Source organism: Curcuma longa, chromosome 7 (assembly GCF_044706935.1).
Source record: "Curcuma longa cultivar G26 ecotype Majalengka, Jawa Barat chromosome 7, ITB_CL_G26_1.1, whole genome shotgun sequence".
Classification (NCBI taxonomy): domain Eukaryota; kingdom Viridiplantae; phylum Streptophyta; class Magnoliopsida; order Zingiberales; family Zingiberaceae; genus Curcuma; species Curcuma longa.
The window spans coordinates 4,198,772-4,222,430 of record NC_133867.1 but is presented as its reverse complement, the minus strand read 5'-3'; the positions used below and the strand labels follow the sequence as shown (position 1 = coordinate 4,222,430).

The 23,659-nt window shown below is 36.4% G+C and overlaps 2 protein-coding genes across 2 annotated transcripts; both read right to left on the bottom strand.

The window, feature by feature from the left end:
• Positions 1-433: 433 nt before the first annotated feature.
• Positions 434-3,201, bottom strand: LOC141831547 (serine carboxypeptidase-like 18). The gene is made up of 13 exons (XM_074718927.1): positions 3,029-3,201; positions 2,808-2,953; positions 2,660-2,736; positions 2,436-2,549; positions 2,245-2,347; positions 2,112-2,149; positions 1,887-1,988; positions 1,721-1,804; positions 1,110-1,274; positions 959-1,030; positions 750-868; positions 559-671; positions 434-479 (listed from the first exon to the last, which is right to left on the bottom strand). The coding sequence occupies exons 1-12, from the start codon at positions 3,151-3,153 to the stop codon at positions 623-625; spliced, it is 1,194 nt and encodes a 397-aa protein (XP_074575028.1). The 5' UTR covers positions 3,154-3,201; the 3' UTR covers positions 434-479; positions 559-622.
• A 4,089-nt stretch (positions 3,202-7,290) lies between these two features.
• On the bottom strand, positions 7,291-9,495 carry LOC141832480 (serine carboxypeptidase-like 18). Its single transcript, XM_074719985.1, has 12 exons — positions 9,328-9,495; positions 9,095-9,240; positions 8,952-9,028; positions 8,746-8,868; positions 8,572-8,674; positions 8,443-8,480; positions 8,284-8,385; positions 8,125-8,199; positions 7,874-8,038; positions 7,725-7,796; positions 7,502-7,620; positions 7,291-7,422 (listed from the first exon to the last, which is right to left on the bottom strand). Exons 1-12 carry the CDS (start codon positions 9,450-9,452, stop codon positions 7,305-7,307), a joined length of 1,263 nt encoding a protein of 420 aa, XP_074576086.1. The 5' UTR covers positions 9,453-9,495; the 3' UTR covers positions 7,291-7,304.
• Between the last annotated feature and the right edge of the window lie 14,164 nt (positions 9,496-23,659).

Genomic DNA, 23,659 nt, shown 5'->3' with positions numbered 1-23,659 from the left:
GATAAAATGAAAATTAAATATATCTTTTGGAAAGAATAAAACTCTAACAGCGCTTTAAAAATTTGTCATAGTATCTCGGGGCTAATCAATTCAACATTTTAATCACTAGGATAAACGTTCACATCAACTGATTCACTAAAATTAATTAGGTATTTTATAAGTTCACATTTTATACTTTGCTTATAGTCCTTATCTCCCGCCTTTACTGTTGCATCTTTGATGTCTCTACTAATTTTGGAAGAAAGATACATGGTGGTCTAGCCGAAATCCACCTCGTGAACATAGCTAGACATTCTTGTGGTAAGTACTCTGGAGGTGTGTGACCAGCACCCTATATGAAAATAATAAGAATGATTGATTTGACTTGAACATGACCTAACAACTTAGTCAACTAGTTTAAGGATAGAAAATATCATATATGTTTTTAGTTTACCTTGACAGTTGCAAATGTCAAATTATTGGAATATGTCATAGTATACCTATTGGGATTTGATGAATAATAATTAGAATAATCTCAAAACAATTGACTTTCTTGTAAGCACTTGAAACAAGACATACCCTGCAACTTGGCCATCCACATGCCAAGATCTCCAGTCTTCCACGATAGAAAAATTCAAAGACTTTATCCATTGTTTTGTCCCGAGAAGGGTACAAACAGATCATGATCACCACTAGAAATGAAGAAACCTTGCAATGACAAAACTATTCTCTAACAAAGTGACAAATGATGTTCACATTAATTTGATCACCTGTAAACCAAAGCACGATATCCTCTTTGCAAAAGGCTAAGATGATACTTGATATTACTCTTGGGTTCTTTAGAGTACGGGAATTGACGATTACACCTTAACCATTCTTTAATTGTCCCCTTCAACAATATTTACATCACTCATGAGGCTTTTAGCTTCAAGCTACATTGCAAGGTTGGTGCATGATTGAGACAATAGGAAAAGCATACCTTTCTGACATTGAGTGCCTTCCTCACAAAGTTGTTGTTAGCCCAATAGTAAGCCAAAGTATGTGCATAACACTGTGATTAGCAAACATGATCAATTTATTTGACACCAAGAAACCATAGTTTCATCCATCAAATGAAGTTGAGTCCTTACTCGACAACTCAGATCCGGAAATGGTGGAGGGCGAAGAATATTTTGGTTCTCCTTCAAAATTCGTTTACTAGAAGTTGCGCTCGCAAGACTATGCAAGTGGTTTAATCGATACTCAGGACAATATGCTTCTAAAATGTGTCCCTCATTAATTTCTGACAAGAACAACTGTCCATGAAGCATGCTTGTTATATTTCAAAAAATATGAAAAGATTTATGTAAATATAATTATGAATTATTAGGATTATTTACTTTAGTTTTAGGGTGTTTAGATGTTAGATCTGCTGGTAGATATTATAGTGGAAATTCATTTGACCCATAATAGGTTCAAGTTAGGCTTGACCTGAAATTAGATTGGTGGTTTTGTAGCTGAACCAATAGTGAACTAGGGTGAATCAGTTCCTTTGACTAGGTCTTGACTTGTTCCATTTCCTCGACTACATTGTTTATGTACTTTCACTACATTGCTTGACTAGGTCTTATCTTATGTACATTCACTACATTAATTGCTAGATTTGCTCAGTTTCCTTAACCCTTTTGCCCTTGTTTACAATAGTTAGTGCTTCATTTATGTGTTTCATTATTTGTGTTAGTGTTTATTTATGTTGACTCACATTGTTAAATGAATTAAGATACATCTGGCATTGTGAATCGGTGGGAGTTCGATAGTCTTGTCCGCTGCAACTTTTTTGTATCATCTAAAAGTTAAAAAAGCAAGGTGACATTAGAAATCATTTTATTGTGTCTGTCCTAATTGATCGATAATGCGACTTAGATTACCTCAAAAAAATCATCTGATATGATCCCCATGCTATGAGCATAAGGTATTTTAGAATTCTCATCGACTCTTCCACCTGTGAATGGGTTGCCAATCACATAACCCTGAAAGCCATCAAATAAGTAAAGACTTTTTCTTTCATATAGTATCATATAACAACAATTTCAAGATCCAAATTAGGTTTTTTCCCCTCCATTGCCAATGGCCCATCAATTCAAGCAATTTACCTGGAGGTTAAGTAGTGGTTCTTTCCCTTCACCAATACCTGGATTACAGTAAATGAAAATGGCATGTAAACTAACGTAGCAAAGGGATTCTCACTTCACAATAGTTACATTAAAAGTAGATCGATTGAGTTACCATCCAATATTCTTTTGGCCACCATAGGTACAATTTTTCCAGCATATGAACCCCCAGCAATGTAGAGGGGATTGGAGATGAACAGTGGGTGCTCAACAAGCCACTATCGAAACAAAACAAAAAAAAGTGTGAAAGATTGCATTTATAAGATACTTAAAGCAATTGTTCCAGGAATATATAACCATTCCTACCTGTATGAGAAACTTATAAACCTGTTGAAACCAAGATGAATCATTTTCTTCTTCTTTTGTGGAGTATGAGAACCCTGAGCCCGATGGAGAATCTAAAAAAATCATGTTGGCTACCTGCGTATATATAGTTTTAGTGCAAACAGGATTAAGATTATGCACCATGTTTCCTTGTTAAATTACTCAACAAATTAAATAGACCGAGAAGAAGAAGAAGAAGAAGTCACCTTGGTCCAGGAATAGGGACGGTACACCAAGCTTGGCAAGCTCCCATTGTACTCGACCGACACAAATTGTAGAGGACCTGCAAGAGAGTTTCTATTGTGAGATCAGAGTGATTAAGCATAACTAAGAGGAAAGGAATGTTTCACCCACCAACTTCGAAGGCCAAGCCGCTGAAGGCAGAGCACATGGGGCCGCCGGTCAGCCAGACGAGCAGAGGGTCCTCCGCCGGCTTGTTCTCCGACTCGATGAAGTAGTAGAACAACTGGCCGCCGTGCTCCTCGTCCACCTCCACGTACCTGCACCAACGAAAGCAGAGTCTCATGGCGGTCACAGCAAAGTTAAGGTACGGTTGTGGGAAGCAGCATCCAGACCCTGTCTCTAAGTAGAAGGGTAGGGGGCCTCGGAATCCAGGTAAATGGGTGACCACTGAAGATGAGAGAGCAGAGGGGAAAAAGCAGAGGAAGATCAGTGAGACAATCAGGAGTGGGCTTTCCATTTTCTTCTTCTTCTTCTTTCTTCGTTCGTTGTTGATCAGGTCACTTGAGCTTCAACATGATTCAATGTTGGAGTAGCCAGCTTCAATTATTGGAGTAGCCTATTATGATTGCTAATACAACTATTGTAATAATCATTTAGTAGTGATATAATAGACGCTCTGACTGACACAAATAATTTTCGTAATAATGTTGCTATCAATCAATCTGAGATCAATTTTCAGTGGATGTGAAAAGTCCCGTTGGTTGTCTCACCCTCTTGTAGGCACTACTATTGTTGAACGAAGACCCTATAATCTATACCCTTTCAAGAACTGTAGGGATGTCTAGAAGAACTGCCAAGGTGATATTTTCTCCCCTTTTACTATCAATTTAGTAGTGATATGATTTTATTGTTTCTAAATATTCTTAATTAATTTTAATCATATTTGATTAAATTGTTAATTTTTATATAAAAGTACTTTATAATATTATAATCAAGATGAAAAAAAGAGAAAGAATTTATTTTAATATAACTATTATACATTCTAGTAATTATTTCATAATTACTACAAAATAAATATATTTTTAATAAATAAAAAGATATTGAATGTAAATGGGTGATAATCGAAAATGTATAATAATAAGAATTTTCTCAAGTTGTAATCTTGTAAAATCCTTAATCTTTTGAATCACCTAAAACTCAGTTAATTAGCAAATATGACTTAGGGTGATTAGGAGTGCTTTTTAGCCATTGAAGGTTTATTTTTGGCAACAAGCTAAGACAGTGAGCATAATTTTGACAACGCCACAATGATTCCTAAACGAACTCCTTCAATCAACACAAGAGTTTCTAGATTGCTGAGATCAAATCTAGGGATGCAAACAACATTTAATAAAATCACCATAATATTCAGGGGCGGATCCAGGATTTCATATTTTGGGGGGGGGGGGGGGGGGGGGGGGGGGGGGGGGGGGGGTCATATAATGAAAACAATATACTCATTTGAACAAAAGAATTGCCCAAAAATACATATCAAGGACCACCCAAGTCCTGGAAAGTGGAAACCAAAAAAGAACTCAAATCACAGCCCGAAAAACCCTAGAGATCAAGCTATTCGGCTGAAACTCACCCGATTTACTTCTTCTCTTCGACTCTTCCGGTCTGCCCTTCACGCCACTGCCGCCGCCGATTGACCCTATTACCGGCACTGCCCAGTCCACCCTTCACTCACCGGCGTCCTCAGCCACCTTGCAGATCGCCGGCAATCCAAGCTGAAGTTGTTGCCGCCGCGCCCGACGAAGACACGAAGAAGACGGAGGCGCGATCGGGACCCAACGAAGGCAGACTCGCGATTTCTAGGTTTCCTTATCGGCTTATCGGATTGGTTTAGGATCCAATAGATCAACAACCCATTAACCCTAAAACCTATTAACCAGTAACCCTAAGGATTTAATCTAAACACATTAAAGGTTCAACTTGGGCTGGGGGGCCATGGCCCCCCCGGGCCCCTTAATACATCCGCGCCTGATGATATTAGGGGATATTTGGATCTTAGATCTGTTGGTAAATATCATAGTCGGGTGGAAATTGATTTGACTCATAGTAGCTCGAACTAAATTCACATTGATGGTTTATAACTGAACTAGTAGTGAACCAAGATGAACTGATTCCTTTGATTAGGTCTTGACTTGTTCAGTTTTCTCGACTACATTGCTTATGTACATTCACTTCATTGCTCGAATTGTTCAATTTCCTCAACCTTGTTGCCCTTGTTTATTGCTGTTAGAGTTTCAATTTCGTGTTATTGTTAATTTATTGTTCATGTTATTGTTATATTGACTCACATTGTTACATGAGTTAAGATTCATCTAACATTGTGAATTTGTGGGAGTTCAATAGTCTTGTCCGCAAGTGATATTAGAGATCATTTTGATATATTGGCCCTAATTGATCCATAATGGACTTACACTACCTTAAAGAAGTCATCTGATATGATCCCCATGTTGTGAGCATAAGGTAGTTGAGAATTCCTACTAACCTTTCCACCTGTGATTGGGTTGCCAATCATGTAACCTTGAAAGCCATCGATAAGTAATTACATGAAAGTTAAGTAATTGGGAGAGTTAAGTACACGAGAATGTGCTGCGTGATTTTAATATTATGAAAGTTAAGTATACGAAATGAGAAATCCCAAAACCTACATGTCTGATTTAGTAAAATGCCGAAGAAAGATTATCAGGAAAGATGCAACCTTTTGTTGGATCGGACAAGTATAAAATTCCGAAAGGTAGAATTCAAATTACAACTTATCTAGAGCCATCAATTTGAGTTAGGCCCGTCGAGTTGGTCTGCCCCGCCAAATAATTTAGGTGGGATGAGTTGAAATTTTATCAATTCATTTTAAGGCGGATTAAGGTGAGTCGACCAGCCTAGGCACGTGGCCTGTGTTTGTTGGCCTGTGGCGAGTTTTGGGTTGGTCCACGGGTTGAGAAAGGTTATTTTGTTTTAAAAAAAATTAAAATTAAAGTAGAAAATTCAATGGATTAGTGGCCTTAACTCGTCTAAATTACAATCTAAACTTAAAATTTTTAACTTGACCTATTTAAATTGTAATCCAAACTTAAAAATTTTAATATTTTTTTATTTTTTGAGAGGCTTGTGGGTTAGCCCGCCTACTTGCAATCCGCCTTCGGTTGGATTAGATTGGAGATTTTCCAACCCGCCAAGTTGGTGGATTGGCCCGTCCCATCCCGATATATAATGGGTTTCTGGTGGATTGGTCCGCCCTGTCATGGGTTGGCCCGTTTGACAACTCTAAAGTTATCTGATCTGCCAAGAAAGTTAAAATTCTAAGAACACTGACTTGGACTAGAGATTTGACAGAGTTGAATCACACAAACACTCAGGGCGGAGTTCGGGTGCTTGGGAGACAAAGCTAAGTTAGGTGCTTGGGAGATTTTCAGAGCACTCAACAATCGGCGTTGGAAATTAACTAAGATTATAGCTAAAGTTTGTGATTAACATAGTTTCCACAAAATGAACTACTACTTGCTAATGGATGATTGCAATTGCACCCCCTACAAGCAAGCACACATGCACAAGAGAGCCTCTCATCAATGCATATTAACAAAATCATCAAGTTGTGATTCAATACAAAATCAATCATATTGCCAAGAAATTCTCAATATTAAACTATTCTCCCATTCATATTAAAGCCATTTTCCATTCGTCTTCCCTTCTAATGTGGGACTATTCCCCTAATCATAATGGAGTCAATTTTATTCAATTTTTCATCACTTTTCCAACATCTTCCCTTCTAATATGGGACTATTCTCCTAATCATAATGGAGTCAATTTCATTCAATTGTTCATCACTTTTCCAACAAAATTTAATTACTCTTTGGGATAGACTTGTAAACAAAGTAAGTCAATCTAAACTTTATATTGCTCATTATTGTTTAGTGAAATAGTTAAGTGGAGTTAAATTTAAGATTCATTAAGTTACTTAAACAACTATTAAGTTTACTTTAAGCTCAAGCTTAATTCTTTAAATGTTTCAAACTCTTAATTCTTTTTTATTATTCGATCATAATTTAGAAATAACCTTGGCAAGAGTTTAAATTCGGATCATAATTTCAAAGTAGTTGATATAAATACAAGTTGCAAATACAAACTATTAGCATGAAATCAAGACAATGGCTATTTTCACTTTTATGCTTATACACAAAGTTGAAGATTATTATCAATATATCTTCTACATAAGTGACCATAGATGATACATAGAGCAATCACCATTGTGGTGTATTATTTTGGTTTCTTTTCATGAATCATCTTCGTATTAAGAGAGGTTTTCATGATGCAGGGAAGAACATATTATCATAGAGGTGCATTTGCAATCCATCTTGAGATCATAGCTTGACATTCTTTTGGTTTGTATTCTGGAGCTGTGTGACCAGCGCCCTACATTAAGAACACAAACAATTGATTTCTAACAATTTATTTTAATAAGTAACGAAAAGAAACACATCGTATTCATTTTCATCTCACCTTTACTGTTGCAAATGTCAAATTGTTAGAATATGCCATTATATACCTATTGCAGTTGCACGACGAGCAATTAGAATAATGTCACAAAAGTTGAGTTTTATGTACAAACATCTGTTCTAAGTCTCACCCTGCAACTTGACCATCAACAAACCAAGACCTCCAATTCTCAACGATAGAAGAATTCAAAGACTTTATCCATTGTCTTGTCGCCAGAAAGGGTATCACCAAGTCATGATCACCACTAAGAACGAAGAAGCTATATGAACGACAAGAAGTTCTCTAACAAGCAAACAAATAAATTTTTGTATCGACTTAATCACCTGTAAACCAAAGCACGATAGCCTCTTTGCAAAAGGCTAAGATGATAGTCGATGTTACTACCAAATCCGTGTGTGTATGGTAAGTTAAAATTGCACCTCACCCATTCTTTAATTGTCCCCTTTTGACAAAAGTGTGTTACTCATGAGGCTTTCAACAACATGCTCTGTTTCTTTGTATTGCAAAAAAAGTAAATGATTGAACCAAAGGGGAGAGCTCCAGTACCTGTTTGATGTCGAGGGCTTTCCTCACAGTATTAGTGTTAGCCCAATAGTATGACAGAACATAAGCATAACTCTGTTATCAGACAAAAGAAAACTGATAAAATTTGCGTGGCACAATGAAATCAGAGATCCATTCAATTGAGTTCTTACTCGACAACTAAGGTCAGGAAATGGAGGTGATTGAAGAAAATGCAAGTTCTGCTTCAAGTTTCTCTTTTCAGATGTTGCATGCATACGACGACGAAGTTGGTCGGCTTCATATTCAGGAGCACATGCCATTTCCAAAATGTGACCGTGATTAATTTCTGAATAGAACTGATCCATGAAGCTTGCCAATCAATACAAATTGCATAATGCTCATGACAAGGCAATGCATGTATAAACTCACATTGTCATATATATGTGTCAAGATACTTCGCACATTGCGAATTGGTGGGAGTTCGATAATCTTGTCCCACGCAGCTTCTTTGGGTCATCTAAAAGTTCAGAAAGTAAGGTGATATTAGAGATCATTTTGATACATTCGATCCTAATTGATCGATTGACAGGACTAAGATTACCTCAAATAAGTCATCAGAAATGATCCCCATGTTGTGAGCATAAGGTATTTGAGAATTCTTATCGACTTTTCCTCCTGTGACTGGATTGCCAATCAAGTAACCCTGAAAGATCCAAATTAGGTTTTCATTACCAATAGCCCATCAATTCAAGCAATTTACCTGGAGGTTAAGTAGTGGTTCTTTCCCTTCATCAATACCTGGATTACAGTAAATGAAACTGGCATGTAAACTAACGTAGCAAAGGAATTCCCACTTCACAATAGTTACATTAAAAGTAGATCGAGTTACCATCCATCACTCTTTTAGCCACAATAGGCACAACCTTCCCAGCATATGAATCCCCAGTAATGTAGAGGGGATTGGAGATGAATTGTGGGTGCTCGACAAGCCACTGTAAAAGTGAAAGGTTGCGTCTTTAAGGCACTTACAGTAATTGCACCAGGACTATATGATCTTTCCCACCTGTATGAGAAACTTATAAGCCTGTTCGGACCAAGACGTATCGTTGGCATCATACCCTTCATCTTTTCTCGCGTAAGAGAATCCAGAACCCAATGGTGAATCTACAAAGATCACGCTGGCTACCTGCATGTATGTTTTTACGCAGACAGGATCGAAAGCATGCATGATATTTCCTCCTCAATTACTGAACAAGAAGAAGAAGTCACCTTGGTCCAGGAATAGGGATTGTACACCAAGCTCGGCAAGCTCCCGTTGTACTCGGCTGTCACAAATTTCAGTGGGCCTGCGAGTGTATTTCTACCATGAAACGAGAGTAGTTAATGATAGCAAACAGGAAAATTTCACCCACCGATCTCGAAGACCAAGGCGCTGAAGGCAGAGCACCTGGGGCCGCCGGTGATCCAGAGGAACAGAGGGTCCTCCGCCGGCTTGCTCTCCGACTCGATGAAGTAGTGGAACAACTCGCCACCATTCTCCCTGTTTACCTCCACGTACCTGCATCAGTGAAAGCTGAGCTTCATGGAGATCACACAACAGATCACACAACAAACTTAAGCACAGGGCGGCAGCTAGCAACCGGACCCTGTCTCTAAGTAGAAGGGCAATGGGCCTCGGAATCCAGGCAAACGGGTGATCACTGAGGCCGATAGAGCAGAGGAGAAGAAACTGAGGAAGATGAGTGGAAATAACAGGGGAGCGATCGCCATCGTCTTCTTCTTAATGGTTGATTGCTTGATCACAATCCCGGGGAAGAAGTATCAGAATCCTATCGGAGGATTTGCATAAATTTTGTTTCCGGTTCTGTACCTTTGCAACCGTGGCAGATCTTCATGATTTAGCGTGCACAGTTTAATTTTGGTTTGTCGTGTACGTTTTAACCACGACTTTTCTTAAAATATATATATATACATTTTAGGAAACAGAATGATAGAGAACATGAAACTGTAGCAGGAATCGCAGCATGACACACGTGGCGGTCCACGTGTGTCATGCCACGTGGACTGCCACGTGGGTTTCCTGCTACGGTTCTCTCCCCCCTCCCAAAATCCCGAAACCCATTTCCTCCTTCGGCGAAAACCCATTTCCCTCCTTCTGCGAAAACGCAAACCCTAACCTCGTCTCTTCCTCCTCCTCCTTCGCGCCGTCTCTTCCTCCTCCTTCGCCAGCTTCCGTTTGCCGCCGTTGTTGCCGCCGAGAGGACCGCGCGTTCCTCTTCTCCGCGCCGCCTCCTCTTCTGCGCCTTTTCCTTTTCTTCTCTGCCGCCTCCTTCTTCCTCCTCCTCCTTCGGCGAAAACCCATTTCCCTCCTTCGGCGAAAACGCAAACCCTAACCCTCGTCTCTTCCTCCTCCTCCTTCGCCAGCTTCCGTTTGCCGCCGAGAGGACCGCGCCGCCTCCTCTTCTGCGCCTTTTCCTTCTCTTCTCTGCGCCGCCTCCTCTTCTCCGCGCCGCCTCCTTCTTCCTCCTCCTCTGCGCTGCTCCTTCCTCAGTCTCTCCACCGAAGGCTGGTAATTTTAGATTTTCCACCTCCTCTTCTGCAATTTTATTTACTCTCACGCTGAGAAATTGAAACAGAATTCACATGAGGTAGGTGGCTCTAAGCAACTCCTTTTAGCGTATATGCACACTACAATCGTTTTCTAGTTTGTAAATCATTTACATTTCCTATCCTGCTTTTTAGCTCATTTATTTTATGTTTATTGCGAATAATTAACTGTCAACTGAAAGGGGCTTTTAGGTTGCTGATGCTAGTTGTCCATATACGTATCATGAAGTCATCATGCGTGCAGCATGTATTATTCAATCTTAGTGGCTTTCATCCCCTGATTTTCTTGACAATGGTGAAATATTGCAGATTATGTCAATATTCAAGCCACAATAAAATTAATCTGCCATCCCATGCACATGAATGCTTGCTTATATACCTTCAGCTATGAGATGGCAGCCTTGTTATATCGAGAATGGCAAATTAAGCTTGCATCAACAATAGGATTATATCAAGAAAGCCATCTTAATGTAGACGCTAGGTTTGACGGCTCAACTTCATCTTCACATAATGTATGAGGCTGCCCTGAACACTTTATTCTCTTGGAGAATACCTTCATTCTGGTTGTAATTGTATTGATTACTTGGAGGCAAAAACCATGCTTAAAATGTGTCCTAGAGAAGTAGAGTATGATGATACAAACACTGTAACATATTTCAAGAAAACTACTTGTAATATATTGTCACTGACAAACCAGGATGACTATGGACTACAAATTGATTTGCAGGTTAAAAGCGAGGTTAAGAGTTCTGCTAAACCTGGGACCGAAACCAGTGGGCCCAAAAAAGCCTGTGAACAAGGTAGTGAACAAGAAATTTGGCCCGTAGTTGTTGAATACCTCAATCAGCCAGGGCAAATCCTTGTAGAGGTACCATTTAGAAATAATTATTTGCAACATCTCCCTCTATAACTTGTAAATGTTCCTTCCTCATGGCTGTCTTGGTAGGCATTCTTGCCTTCCAGTTCCTGTCAAGTTTTTCACCACATCCTTTTCCTAAGCTATGAATCCCATCAGGTTCAGGTTCTGTGCAATGACTACGGGCTCTTTCTCGAGATTGCCAACATCATTAGGCACCTAGAGCTGACACTAGGTTTGAACTTGGTTGTTAGCCTGATTTTTGTTTAATCTCTCATCTTTTGTTCTTCTGAGTTCTGAGATCGGATCGATGGAAACGTAAATATTTCATTGTTAGCCTGTAAATATTTCATATTTGATTTTGAATTTAGAGCATAATCTTTAAATTCTTGTATTTTGTGTATACCATGATATCTGCCATAGGATGTCGGCTCATTATTGTATGTTAATATTGTGATGATGCAAATTGATTCATATATTGTTGAAGTTAAAATTTTTTAGTGGTGTTTGGAGTTTGTAATTTATAAAGTATGTTTGTCCTTGCAGGTTAAAAATGCCTAAGTACTACACTAATACACCGAAATGCAGATGTGGAGTTTGTAATTTATAAAGTATGATTGTCACACGTGTAGCTTTCTATTCAGATGAATATAACTGAATTTAATTTATTGTATTTCACAAATTTGTAGTTGGAGTTATAATTGTTTTTGCTTGGAACATTAAAAGTGGCAAAGTATGCTTGGAAAGCTATAAATGCTTAAGTTGTATTGCTTTTGATGCTTAAATTGTCATATTAGACCTCTGTTCGAAGTTTATAATGGTGTTGCATTTGCGCAGAGATTGGTTGGCTTTCTAGCGTGTGTGATATCTGTTAACTCTTGTATGATTATGTTGATGTAGTTTACATGACCGAATGGAGTATGGAGTCTTTGACCGAATGGAGAACTTGTTGAATAGAGTTCAGCTGAATGAAAACCCGACCGATTGAAAATACGGCCGAATGGCCGAATGGAAATCAATAGGACATGACCGAGCCGAATGGAAATCTAGCCGAGCCGAATGGAAATCCGGCCGGGCGAATGGAATACTACCGAATGGGTACTTAGTCGAATGCCGAATGGAAATCCGGCCGGCCGAATGGAATACTACCGAATGGGTACTTAGCCGAATGCCGAATGGAAATCTAGCCGAGCCGAATGGAATACTACCAAATGGGTACTTAGCCGAATGCTGAATGGATAACGTGCCGAATGAAGCATGGTCGAATGGAATGGAGAGTAACGAAGGTTCCTGCCGAGAAGCGAGGTCAAGAGGCATAGAGGTCGAGACGAGAGCCGAGAAAGAGAGCCGAGAAGGAAAGGGAGGCTTGGTCGACCACATGGTCGACCATAGCCATGCTCTCCTATATGATCTCACAAATACTGAATATGTTAAGCAGCTCCTCTAGAGTTTCAGTTGAAAGGTGGGAAAAGTTCACTCGAACGACAATCCCGCATGAGCTAATTTCCAATCTCTGAAACAGATAACAAGTATAGAACACATACACCAGAATTAATAGATATACAAATTGGCTTCAGGAAATCAATTAATTTGTTACCCAAAAACTTACAACGTTAAAACAAAAATAGGTACAAGCAAACCACTAGCCTATACATCTTAATGTTCTCACATTTGCAAATGAAAAACCCAAACTGCCACCGCAGTTATTAGCATTCCACATCATATCGTATTTAACCGTGGCATCGCCAAGCAAAACGCGGGCAAGCTGCAATTCTGCAACACATCCTTGACAGCTGTATAAATATGCATCACTTGCTCAATCAAACTAAAGAGCATCGAAAAATTCCAGTGTTAATAAAATGTACCTTAGCTACCAATTTCTCATCCAAAAGAATATTGCTTGATTTTATGTCTCTGTGACAGAGAGGAGGATCACAATAGAAATGGAGATACTCCTACCATTTTAAAAGATACAGAACTGCTTCAGCAAGGTCATACTTAGAGTTATGGCTGCAAGTGATAGCCTATACATCTTAATGTTCTCACATTTGCAAATGAAAAACCTAAACTGCCACCGCAGTTATTAGCATTCCACATCATATCGTATTTAACCGTGGCATCGCCAAGCAAAACGCGGGCAAGCTGCAATTCTGCAACACATCCTTGACAGCTGTATAAATATGCATCACTTGCTCAATCAAACTAAAGAGCATCGAAAAATTCCAGTGTTAATAAAATGTACCTTAGTTACCAATTTCTCATCCAAAAGAATATTGCTTGATTTTATGTCTCTGTGACAGAGAGGAGGATCACAATAGAAATGGAGATACTCCTACCATTTTAAAAGATACAGAACTGCTTCAGCAAGGTCATACTGAGTTATGGCTGCAAGTGATGAAATGTAATGAATATTCAGTCTAAACTTGATAAAATAACAAGCTTTGTCCAAGTAGAGGGAGAGGATGAATCAATAGAAAGAAAGGAACATCACATTTCAAAATAATTTCACCAAGTCTTATAACATTTTTTATTTTATTAAGATCTTCTTTGTGAAGTAACTACAACAGTCAACAGAGGAAAAACAAAAGTCTAATGCTATAAACATAAACTGAAACATCAAACATAGAACCAAAATAATTGAGTTATGATCATGCCTTCATCTCTCAAAAGTTGAATTTCCATCCAAGAATCTAGCAACGCTTTGTAACTAAATTATCATGATACATAGCACCCAAAGAACAAGAAAAACTAATTTGGCTCAAAGAATTAGAGAAATGCAGGAAAAATTCCATTATTAGTTGTGTGATGTTCAAAAACTAATTTTTACCCAAATTCCTTTCACTAGCAAAATCTTGAACATTGCCCAACATTTGATAAATCTTCTTGCTCTTTGCAGCCACCTCTCACATCCTGTTGACAAAAAACTTATGTTTAATATTAACAATTATATCCAAAACATAAAATCAAAGTATAATGAGTTAAACCTTAGCTTGGTTTCTACGCTTTGCCACCACCTTTTTCACAATTTGCTCAACTTTAGATTGCTTTCTTTTTTCACAATTCTTGTAAATCATTATCATTTAATGGCACACATGATTCAATCATTGCTAGCTCCATGACAATTTTAGGACCTGCTTTTGACAGTAAAAATTTAAATTTAAACAATGAATCAGTATATGTATGCATCAGTATATTTAAACTAACAAAATGTATTCAAACGAATAAAAGAAATGAAAAAATTTTCAAAACCAAAAATAGATCTAAACTAGATCATAAAGAGGAGGTTTTGAACCTGACTGCTTCATATTACAATTATAATTATAACACAGCTGTGCAAACTAAAGCTATTTATCTACCTGAATTCTGAGTGTATATGAATTTGTTTACTCTGCTGGATCTTATCACATGAAAGTTACTTATTTGTTGATACTGATCTAGTTGGTATTAGCACAACCCATTCTGATTACAGAATTACACTATTCATTCACCAGGTAGGGATGAACCACATGACTTTGAAATAAAGTCCATACTAAAGCCAGTAGACTGTTATAGGCATTAAACCAAAACGATCTGTTGGCAGGTTTAGCTATGAGACTAACTTCTATAGTCTAGCAACTTACAACAAATACCTATGGCAAAAAGTGATCTACTAGGCAGCAGTTGAAGTCCACCACCACTGATATGCTTTTTGGGGTTTGTTACCCACCATTGGACTACTAGTTCTACTCCAAACCATTGGTAGGAACTTCAGATATTAAGAGTTTGGTCCCTAACCTCAGACGCAGAAGAAGGAAAAGGCGCAGAAGAGGAGGAACGCGCGGTCCTCTCGGCGGCAGCAACGGCGGCAAACGGAAAGGGAGAGAGGAGGCGGCGCGGAGATTCCTGCCGAAGAGGAAGAGACGGCGACAGAAGCTGGCGAAGGAGGAGGAGGAAGAGACGAGGGTTAGGGTTTGCGTTTTCGCCGAAGGAGGAGGAGGAAGAAGGAGGCGGCAGAGAAGAGAAGGAAAAGGCGCAGAAGATGAGGCGGCGCGGAGAAGAGGAACGCGCGGTCCTCTCGGCGGCAACAACGGCGGCAAACGGAAGCTGGCGAAGGAGGAGGAGGAAGAGACGGCGCGAAGGAGGAGGAGGAAGAGCCGAGGTTAGGGTTTGCGTTTTCGCCGAAGGAGGGAAATGGGTTTTCGCCGAAGGAGGAAATGGGTTTCGGGATTTTGGAGAGGGGGAGAGAACCGTAGCAGGAAACCCACGTGGCAGTCCACGTGGCATGACACACGTGGACCGCCACGTGTGTCATGCTGCGATTCCTGCTACGGTTTCATGTTCTCTATCATTTCTCTTTAGGAAAAGTCTGGACACAGTCATACAGACCTGGTCGCAGTTCAAAAATATAATATATAAAAAGTTTTTATTTTATAAATAATAATTTTCTAAATTATTGATGTATTTTATATTTTTATGTATATTATTTATTAATACACGAATGGCGCTGTCTTCAAATCTCATTTCTTCCTAATCTCACAGCCTCTTCTTAATTATTTTATTTATCAATTATTAACTATTTCATATCAAAGTTTAATTTATAATTTTAAAATTGAATATTATATAATTATGTTTTAGTCAATTGATAAAAATTAGTAAGATTTTTTTTATTTTCTATGTAAATGGTTGCCCTTGAAAAATATAAAATATAAAAGTTTTTATTTTACAAATAATATTCTTCTAAAGTATTGATGTATTTTGTGTGTTTTTCTATGTTATTTATAATACATGAATAATATTGACTTTCTTCCTAATTTCATGATGCTTTCTTGATTATTTTTCTTTATACTAATTATTACTAGATCATATCTCGAGTTAGATCCAAACTAGACCAGACCTCGATCTTGTAAATGAGTTAATAGGTCAGGTTCCCATTGACCTGATTTCCAGGCTAAAACTATAACTGAACCTATAGGGTGCGGGCCAATTACGGTTCCAATCCAATAAAAATCACGGAGCTAGCAGTTAACTGTCGAATCGACAATTAACAGCCGGCTTGATTTTTTCTTTTTTGTAGACGTCGGAGACTAGTGGTTCTAGTCATTGGGATAAAAGGGGGATTTTTAATTTTTTTTTCAACGATTAAGATCATTTGACTATTTATGATCGGCTACGAATTAGTATTTGATACTTTCCAAACCTTATAAATAGATAGCTCATTTTATTATTTCTACATTTATCTTCTCTACTCTCATTTTTAATTTCAAAATTCTATACACTTTGAACTCTAATTATATACACTTTGGACTCCAATTTTACACGTTTTTGACTTCTACTTTTGTCTACCATGGAAGGAGGTCGATGATGTTCATAATCTCGATCTCATAGGGATACACAATAGTGAATCTGAATGAGGAGCTAAATATTTAATCCACCGATGATGAGACTAAGCAACTTCTGACACCCAAAGCACAAAAAAGTACCGATATAATTACTTCTAAGCTTCGAGAAGTTTCTCATTTAAAATCTTCTATTTTTACTAAATATTTTGAGAATAACAGTCTTCGATTGGACGAATTGCGTGTAAAATATATTCTAATTTTATATTTTGATAATAAATTAGGAGAATTATTAGCTCGATTTGTTTCCGTAGGACATCTTTTATTTAATTTTGTATCTAAATGCACTTTTAAAAATTTTGATAAAAAATCTCATAATCCATCTACTAAACATGTTCCTAGAACTCCACTTACTCATATAATTAAAAAATAATAAAATAAGGAGAAAAAAATTAATTGAAGAATTTAGTAAATTAAATAATAAAGTTTCTTTATATTTCGATATTTGGAATGATTACATTCGTATATGAGTGTAACTTGCCATTGGATTGATAACTTTTAGAATATTCAAAAAAGATTGTTAGCTTATAGAGTTTTTTACTCATCATGTACTGCTCATAACATCTCACAATTATTATGTTTAATTTTAAAAGAATATGGATTATCTTATAAAATATTTTTAATATCATTTGATAATGTTAGTTCTAATACCGCTAATATTGATGAACTAAAATTTATATGTCAATTTATTATTGATGATTTATTTTTTCATATTTATTGTGTATGTCATATTTTAAAATTATGTGTTCTAGATGAATTAAGAATTTTAGAAAATTATATTAAACCAATTAAAATTGTTATTTTCTATTTATGGTCCCATCCATTTTTAATGAAATAATTGGATAGATTTTGTAAAAATAACAGGAATGAGATCTAAAAAATTTCCATGTGATTACCAATGGAATAAATCTATCAATTATTACAAGATTCATTTAAATATAGAAAATTATTATATCATTTTTGCATAAAATATTAATAATACTAATATATATTTATTTTCACACTGATAGAATATTTATAATATATTTGTAAAATTTTAAAAGTATTTAATGATGCAAGTGAATTTTTTTTAATTTTTATTATTCTTATTCTCATTTAATTTTAGTGAATTTTTTAGTGTAATATTAGTTTTAATTAAATGAATATAGTACCAATGAATTTTTATCTTCTTGTATATTAGTAATAAACATGAAATGAAAATAATATTTTTTTATATTCTTAAAATTTATTTAGCTTTAGAACCTAAATATAAATTAAAAGTTTTAAAAGAAATTTTTATTTTGTATTATAACACTTTAATTCCATTCAACACTGCACCAGAGGTCACATTTTTCCCATTTCTTTGGTATTAAAATCTCAAATGTTTTCTTAGATAATCATGGTGAAGTCAGCCAATGGGCCAAGGACAGATCAACAATTGGGCATAGATGATGATTAATCTCTCTAGTCATCAATGTATAGTAGCTAGCCAGTGAAAAAGTTATGATGGTATCCTCTTTAGCATGCTCGACCCCTCCTCTCCCTTTTGTTCTCTGAGTTGAGGTTGTGTTCATCATCCAATCAGTCAGAACTCGAAGTCCTACAAGTCAACACTCATCCGTGGGCATCAGCATGGTCGATGTGACTCCTTCGAAGTCAACGTTGACTTGAAAGACAAGACTCATGGGTGCACGAGAAAGAAAAAGGCAAGAAGCTCAAGAAATAAGAGTGACCTCCCACACACTAGAATAAATCATACCTTTAGCTACCATCATCGGGCCTTATATAACTGAAGGAAAGGAATATCCATGTGGTTTGACGCACTAGACACATAAGTTGCCGTACACTCCACATAGTCCACCACACGAGCGAAGAGTCGAGAATCAGCTGGTCGGGGTGGGGACAACGGTGGAGTCGTACATCTAGTGGTCGAGTCGTTAGATGTCACCCTCGACTTCAACTGTCAAGCCATGGGCGGGTTTTGGCAGTAGAGTACAATGGTTGCAATTGTCAGAAATTGTCGGAGGTTGAGGTCGAAGAGAACCAACTAGACAAAAGAGTCTTCGCTAGAGGGAGCTTTTGTACATGCACTAGTGTTAACTAAACAAGACCCCAAGAGAGACGTATGAATTGCACAAGGGTGGAGCCTATAACAATTCAATTTTAAGTCCAAAAATATTATTTAAAGTCTTTTCGGATGTTCCAAATAATTTTATCATTAATTTGACAATCAACACATACACATAACTTATCGTAGGGATGTCAGGATTAGACATGGATACCATAAATACCTTGACTGCATTACCCTTTTCCATTATATGTGAACTTTTCAAAAATTCAAATCTCTTAGGTCTATCAATGAGTTTCGACCAAAACCCATTAATAGACCTAAAGAGCTCTAATTGGATCCACATCAAGTGTTACAAGTTTTTGAAGAGATATCAGCGTGAAGACATTAACAATAGTGATTAGAAGGTTTTCAAAATTTATGACTCCAATGCAATTGACACATATACATAACTTATCGTAGGGATATCAAAATCAAACATGGGCACTATAAATACCTTCATTTCACTATCTTCTTCTATTATATATCAACTTTTCAAAAATTCAATCTCCTATGCCCATCAATGGTTTCGGTCAAAACTCATTGACAAACCTAAAGAACTCTGATTGGACCAATCTCAACTCCTGTGAATTTCTACCATGCTCCAAAGTCCAACAATATTTTTTAAAAATCAACACCACAAAAATTTTAGTTTTTAAGGTAATGATGCTGATTTTTAAGAATCAACACCACTATATTGTTGATTTTTAAATACTAACACCACATTAATATATGTTGGTATTTAAGTTGTGGTGTTGATTTTTAAAAATCAATACTAAAGTAATTTTTATTTTATTTTATTATTAATAAAATCAATTTTTGTTATTTATTTTATTTTATTCTAATTAGATATTAAAAAATAGAAAAAATATATTTTTTAAGTTTTTATTAATATTTTTTATATTTTATTTTTATTAAAAATTTAAAATCAAATAAATTTAGAGAATTATTTATTAAAATTAAAATTTAATTTAAGAGAATAGAGGATAGAGGAAAGAGAAAAGGAAGCAAAAAGATGATTTTGCTTACCTAAACGGCCCGGGATCATCAGCCTTACAATAAGATACAGACAGACAAATTAGGTATGTAGTGTTGGGTCCAAAAGGATGTTCGTATCTCCACAATGGCATGATATTGTCCACTTTGGACCTAAACCCTCATGACTTTGTTCTTGGGCTCTCTCCAAAAGGCCTCATGCCAATGGAGATATCTTCCATTCTTTTAAACTTATGATCTTTTCCATGTGCTTTAAATGTGGGACTATATTTGCACCATTGCAACCCAACATGTAGCAGACCCCCAAAAAGGAGGACATTCCGTGATTGTTAGCATCGCAAATTGAACCTATATCTAAGGAAGTAAGTCTGTCTTTAAGAATCAACTACTTTATGCCTTGGGGAATAAAGAGAAGAGAAGAAATATATTACAAGTAAAGAACAGAAAAATTACAAAGAGAGGAAAGAGAAGAGATGAAAAATAAAATAAATGATTGATTGGAGGGATAAAATGAAAATTAAATATATCTTTTGGAAAGAATAAATCTTTAACTGCGCTTTAAAAAATTGTCATAGTATCTCGGGGCTCGTCAATTCAACATTTTAATTGTCTGGATAAACGTTCACATCAACTAATTCATTATAATTAATTGGGCATTTTATACATTCAACATTTTATACTTTGCTTATAGCCCTTATCTCCCGCCTTTACTGTTGCATCTTTGACATCTTTGCTAATTTTAATGTGATCGCAGGACATCGAGTTGTACCAATCAGTGTACTCACATGTTGGTCGCTTATTTAATCATGTTGAAACTCTAAGTCGCCCAAACAACAAGGGACAAGGAACAAGGAAGAAGGAAGATGGAAAGCCCTCTCCTGCTTGTCTCACTGATCTTCCTCTGCTCTCTTTGATTATCTCCAATCCCCTCTACATTGCTAGGGATTCATATGCTGGACAAATTGTACCTATGGTGACCAAAAGAATATTGGATGGTAACTCGATCTACTTTTAATGTAACTATTGTGAAGTGAGAATCCCATTGCTACGTTAGTTTACATGCCATTTTCATTTACTGTAATCCAGGTATTGATGAAGGGAAAGAACCACTACTTAACCTCCAGGTAATAATTGTTTGAATTGATGGACCACTGATGCAGGAGCATCCAACAACATAATTAATTTATGTCCTCCGATACAACTATATTCCCCTCCGAACTTTGACAAAAAGAACTCGAGGCTACTAACCTCCCTTTTGGGCATTGAAGAAGAACGATTGAGACTACCGACAAGGAAGATGATCAATCTATAGCCTCATGATGCAGGATGATCTGAAGATTTTTATTACTAATATTGATAATTTTTATTTTTAGTATTTTTTACAGTTTTTGATATTTAAAGTAGTTTTTAAAAGTTCTATTTTTTTATATTTTAAGATTTTAAGTACGTTTAGGATTTTTTAAGATTTCGTATCTGTTAAGAATTTTTCTTCAGAATTTATATTTTAAGTTTGTTTAGGATTTTTAGGATTTTGAGTCTGTTAAGAATTTTTCTTAGAATTTTATATTTGAAATCCATTTAGGATTTTTAGGATTTCACGTCTGTTAAGAACTTTTCCTTTTTATTAGAAATTTTTTTTCAAATGTGAAGATTGAGTATGTGTATAATAAATTAATGGATCTAACAATAGATGAGATTACTAGAATGCCAACGTTTACTAACTATATCACAATTTAAATGTGAAGAAAACATACAAGTGTATGGCTAAAATGTGCAAGAATTTGACAGATTGAACAGTCTATGCAATTACATGAGAAACATGGAAAGATACAACACAGAAAATAAGATATCAAAATAATTGAATCTTTGTCAAGTATGATTCTCTGTACTTGAAGCAGAGATATCATACATAAAATAAAGAGTAAATTAGAGATTTTATGCATGAAGTAGCTTGGAGGAACAAGATAACTATATCATTGCTTATTTACAGAATACCATTAAGACTACCACAATGGATAATATCTTACAAGAATTTTATATGGATAACTGATTAGTGTCAACAGCTGCAGTCAAATATAATGTCAGTAGATCATTAATCTCTCTATGACTGTCAGTCCTATTCATTATTGAAAAGAAAATGGATCAAAAAAACTATAAAAAACACAAATTGCAACCATAAAACTCAGTGAGAAGACAAGTTAGAATAAGCAACGTGAAACTGGATGATGACTAATCCAAGAAACTGGATGAATTTTAATCCATTACAAAGTCTGGCAAGAAAAATATTGAGGAGCCAGACACACACATCATTTTAAATTTATATAGACTAGGGATCTCTCAAGGAGAAAGAGAGATAGAGTGTAAAAGCATATATTTCAAGATGTTAATATTCAATTTTCTTTCAGTCTCACCACTGTTTCAATTTTACCAAAACCAGATCCATCAGAGCAATTCAACAACTATTTCATTGACTTTGATAGATCAGAGGTTGGGGATTTCATTGTTGCAAACAGTCATTTCCCCTTTTATGGATATATGGTGGTGGGAATTGAACAGTATAGTCCATCCACCTAAAAATACATTTTAAATCTAATAAGAAGACATGCAATCTTCCAATTCACCCTCAATTCTATTGAAATCTGACTAAGCATATGAAGGAAACACAAAGAAGTCACAAAATCATTGGTGTCAGCAGATTGCACAAAACTATTTTGTGCTTGTTTGGTAAATTTAAAAGTATAATACGCACTTTGATAATTCTAAAACACTAAATGAGGCCTTCAGTAAAATGAATTTGTAATTTTAAAGAAAACAAGTTTTCATCAGATAAGCCTTTCTAAGATTAAAGAAACTTCTGTCATGTGCTAAGAGTGGAAATCCTGTGAAACCATTTCAGGATAAGGATCAATAAAATTAGGAAAGAAAACAAGAAAGCACACAAAAGCTGTTTTCAAATGCAAAACGCCAAAGTCAACTTAATTTATTACGTCTGTTTCCAAATAAAGTCGCCTCATCTTTCCTTACGATGACTAGGACAAGAGAAAAAAAAAACCAAAACAACAATATTATAAATATACTCTCAGCCCCTCCTCACGTATAAAATTCGTTTAAAAAAAAATACGACGAATTCGACCAACCCAGAACAAACCCTCGTCATACGGGATCGACGAAAGAAAACCAACCAAATTTCCCAAACCCAATCTTCCGATCCATCAATCCACAAGCAACAACCCACACGCCATTCATCCGGAACCAACTGTCACAAACATCTAAAATAAAATTTAAAAAAAAATCCACAAACACGCACCTCCAAGCGCGGCGACCGGGAGCCAAAGCCTCGACCTTACGGAGGACGGCCTCCAAGAAAGAGACCCAGACGCGCACAAAGGCCTCGTCGGCGTATTTAAAGAATCTTGACAGATCGTCCCTCTCGCTCGCTCTCCGCTTCGATTCGAGACGGCGACAAATCGTCCGGCAGACCAGTTGCGCAGATCGGGAGATGGAAACGTTCGGCGAGGAAGGCGATCGAAATAGACGGCATTAATTCTCGCCTTTAATGGTCTTATAGCGCTCCCCTCGCCGTGCTCCTCTTTCTTTATCCATTAATTTATTTTTATTTATTACTACTAAATTTTTCTTTCCTGTTAATTAATTAGTCCATCTGTATCGCCACTATTTACAATAGTGCCACCGGGCCGTTATTCAAAGACACCCCCATCCTTGCAAAAATTCTCCAACCAAGTCCAAACCAAATGGAAAGCATGGTAAAAATTCAATAAGCACCTTCAATTTTTAAAAAACAAAAAAAAGTGCTACAAAATTACTAAAATGTAAAATTAAAAAAGAAAAATATATCGACCAAAATTTTCAATTTTCAACCTTTGGAGTCAAATCTTGTCTAGGTCAAAGTAATTAGATTGGGGGAGAAGTTTCAAATGGGGTTAATTGAATTCCAATTCTAGTAGTTGAAATGGTCCTAATTGTTGGTTTAATTTGGTCAAATACTCTACAAACCCTACTTTATTTAAGGTAAATATTAAATTGATTAGTGTGCCAC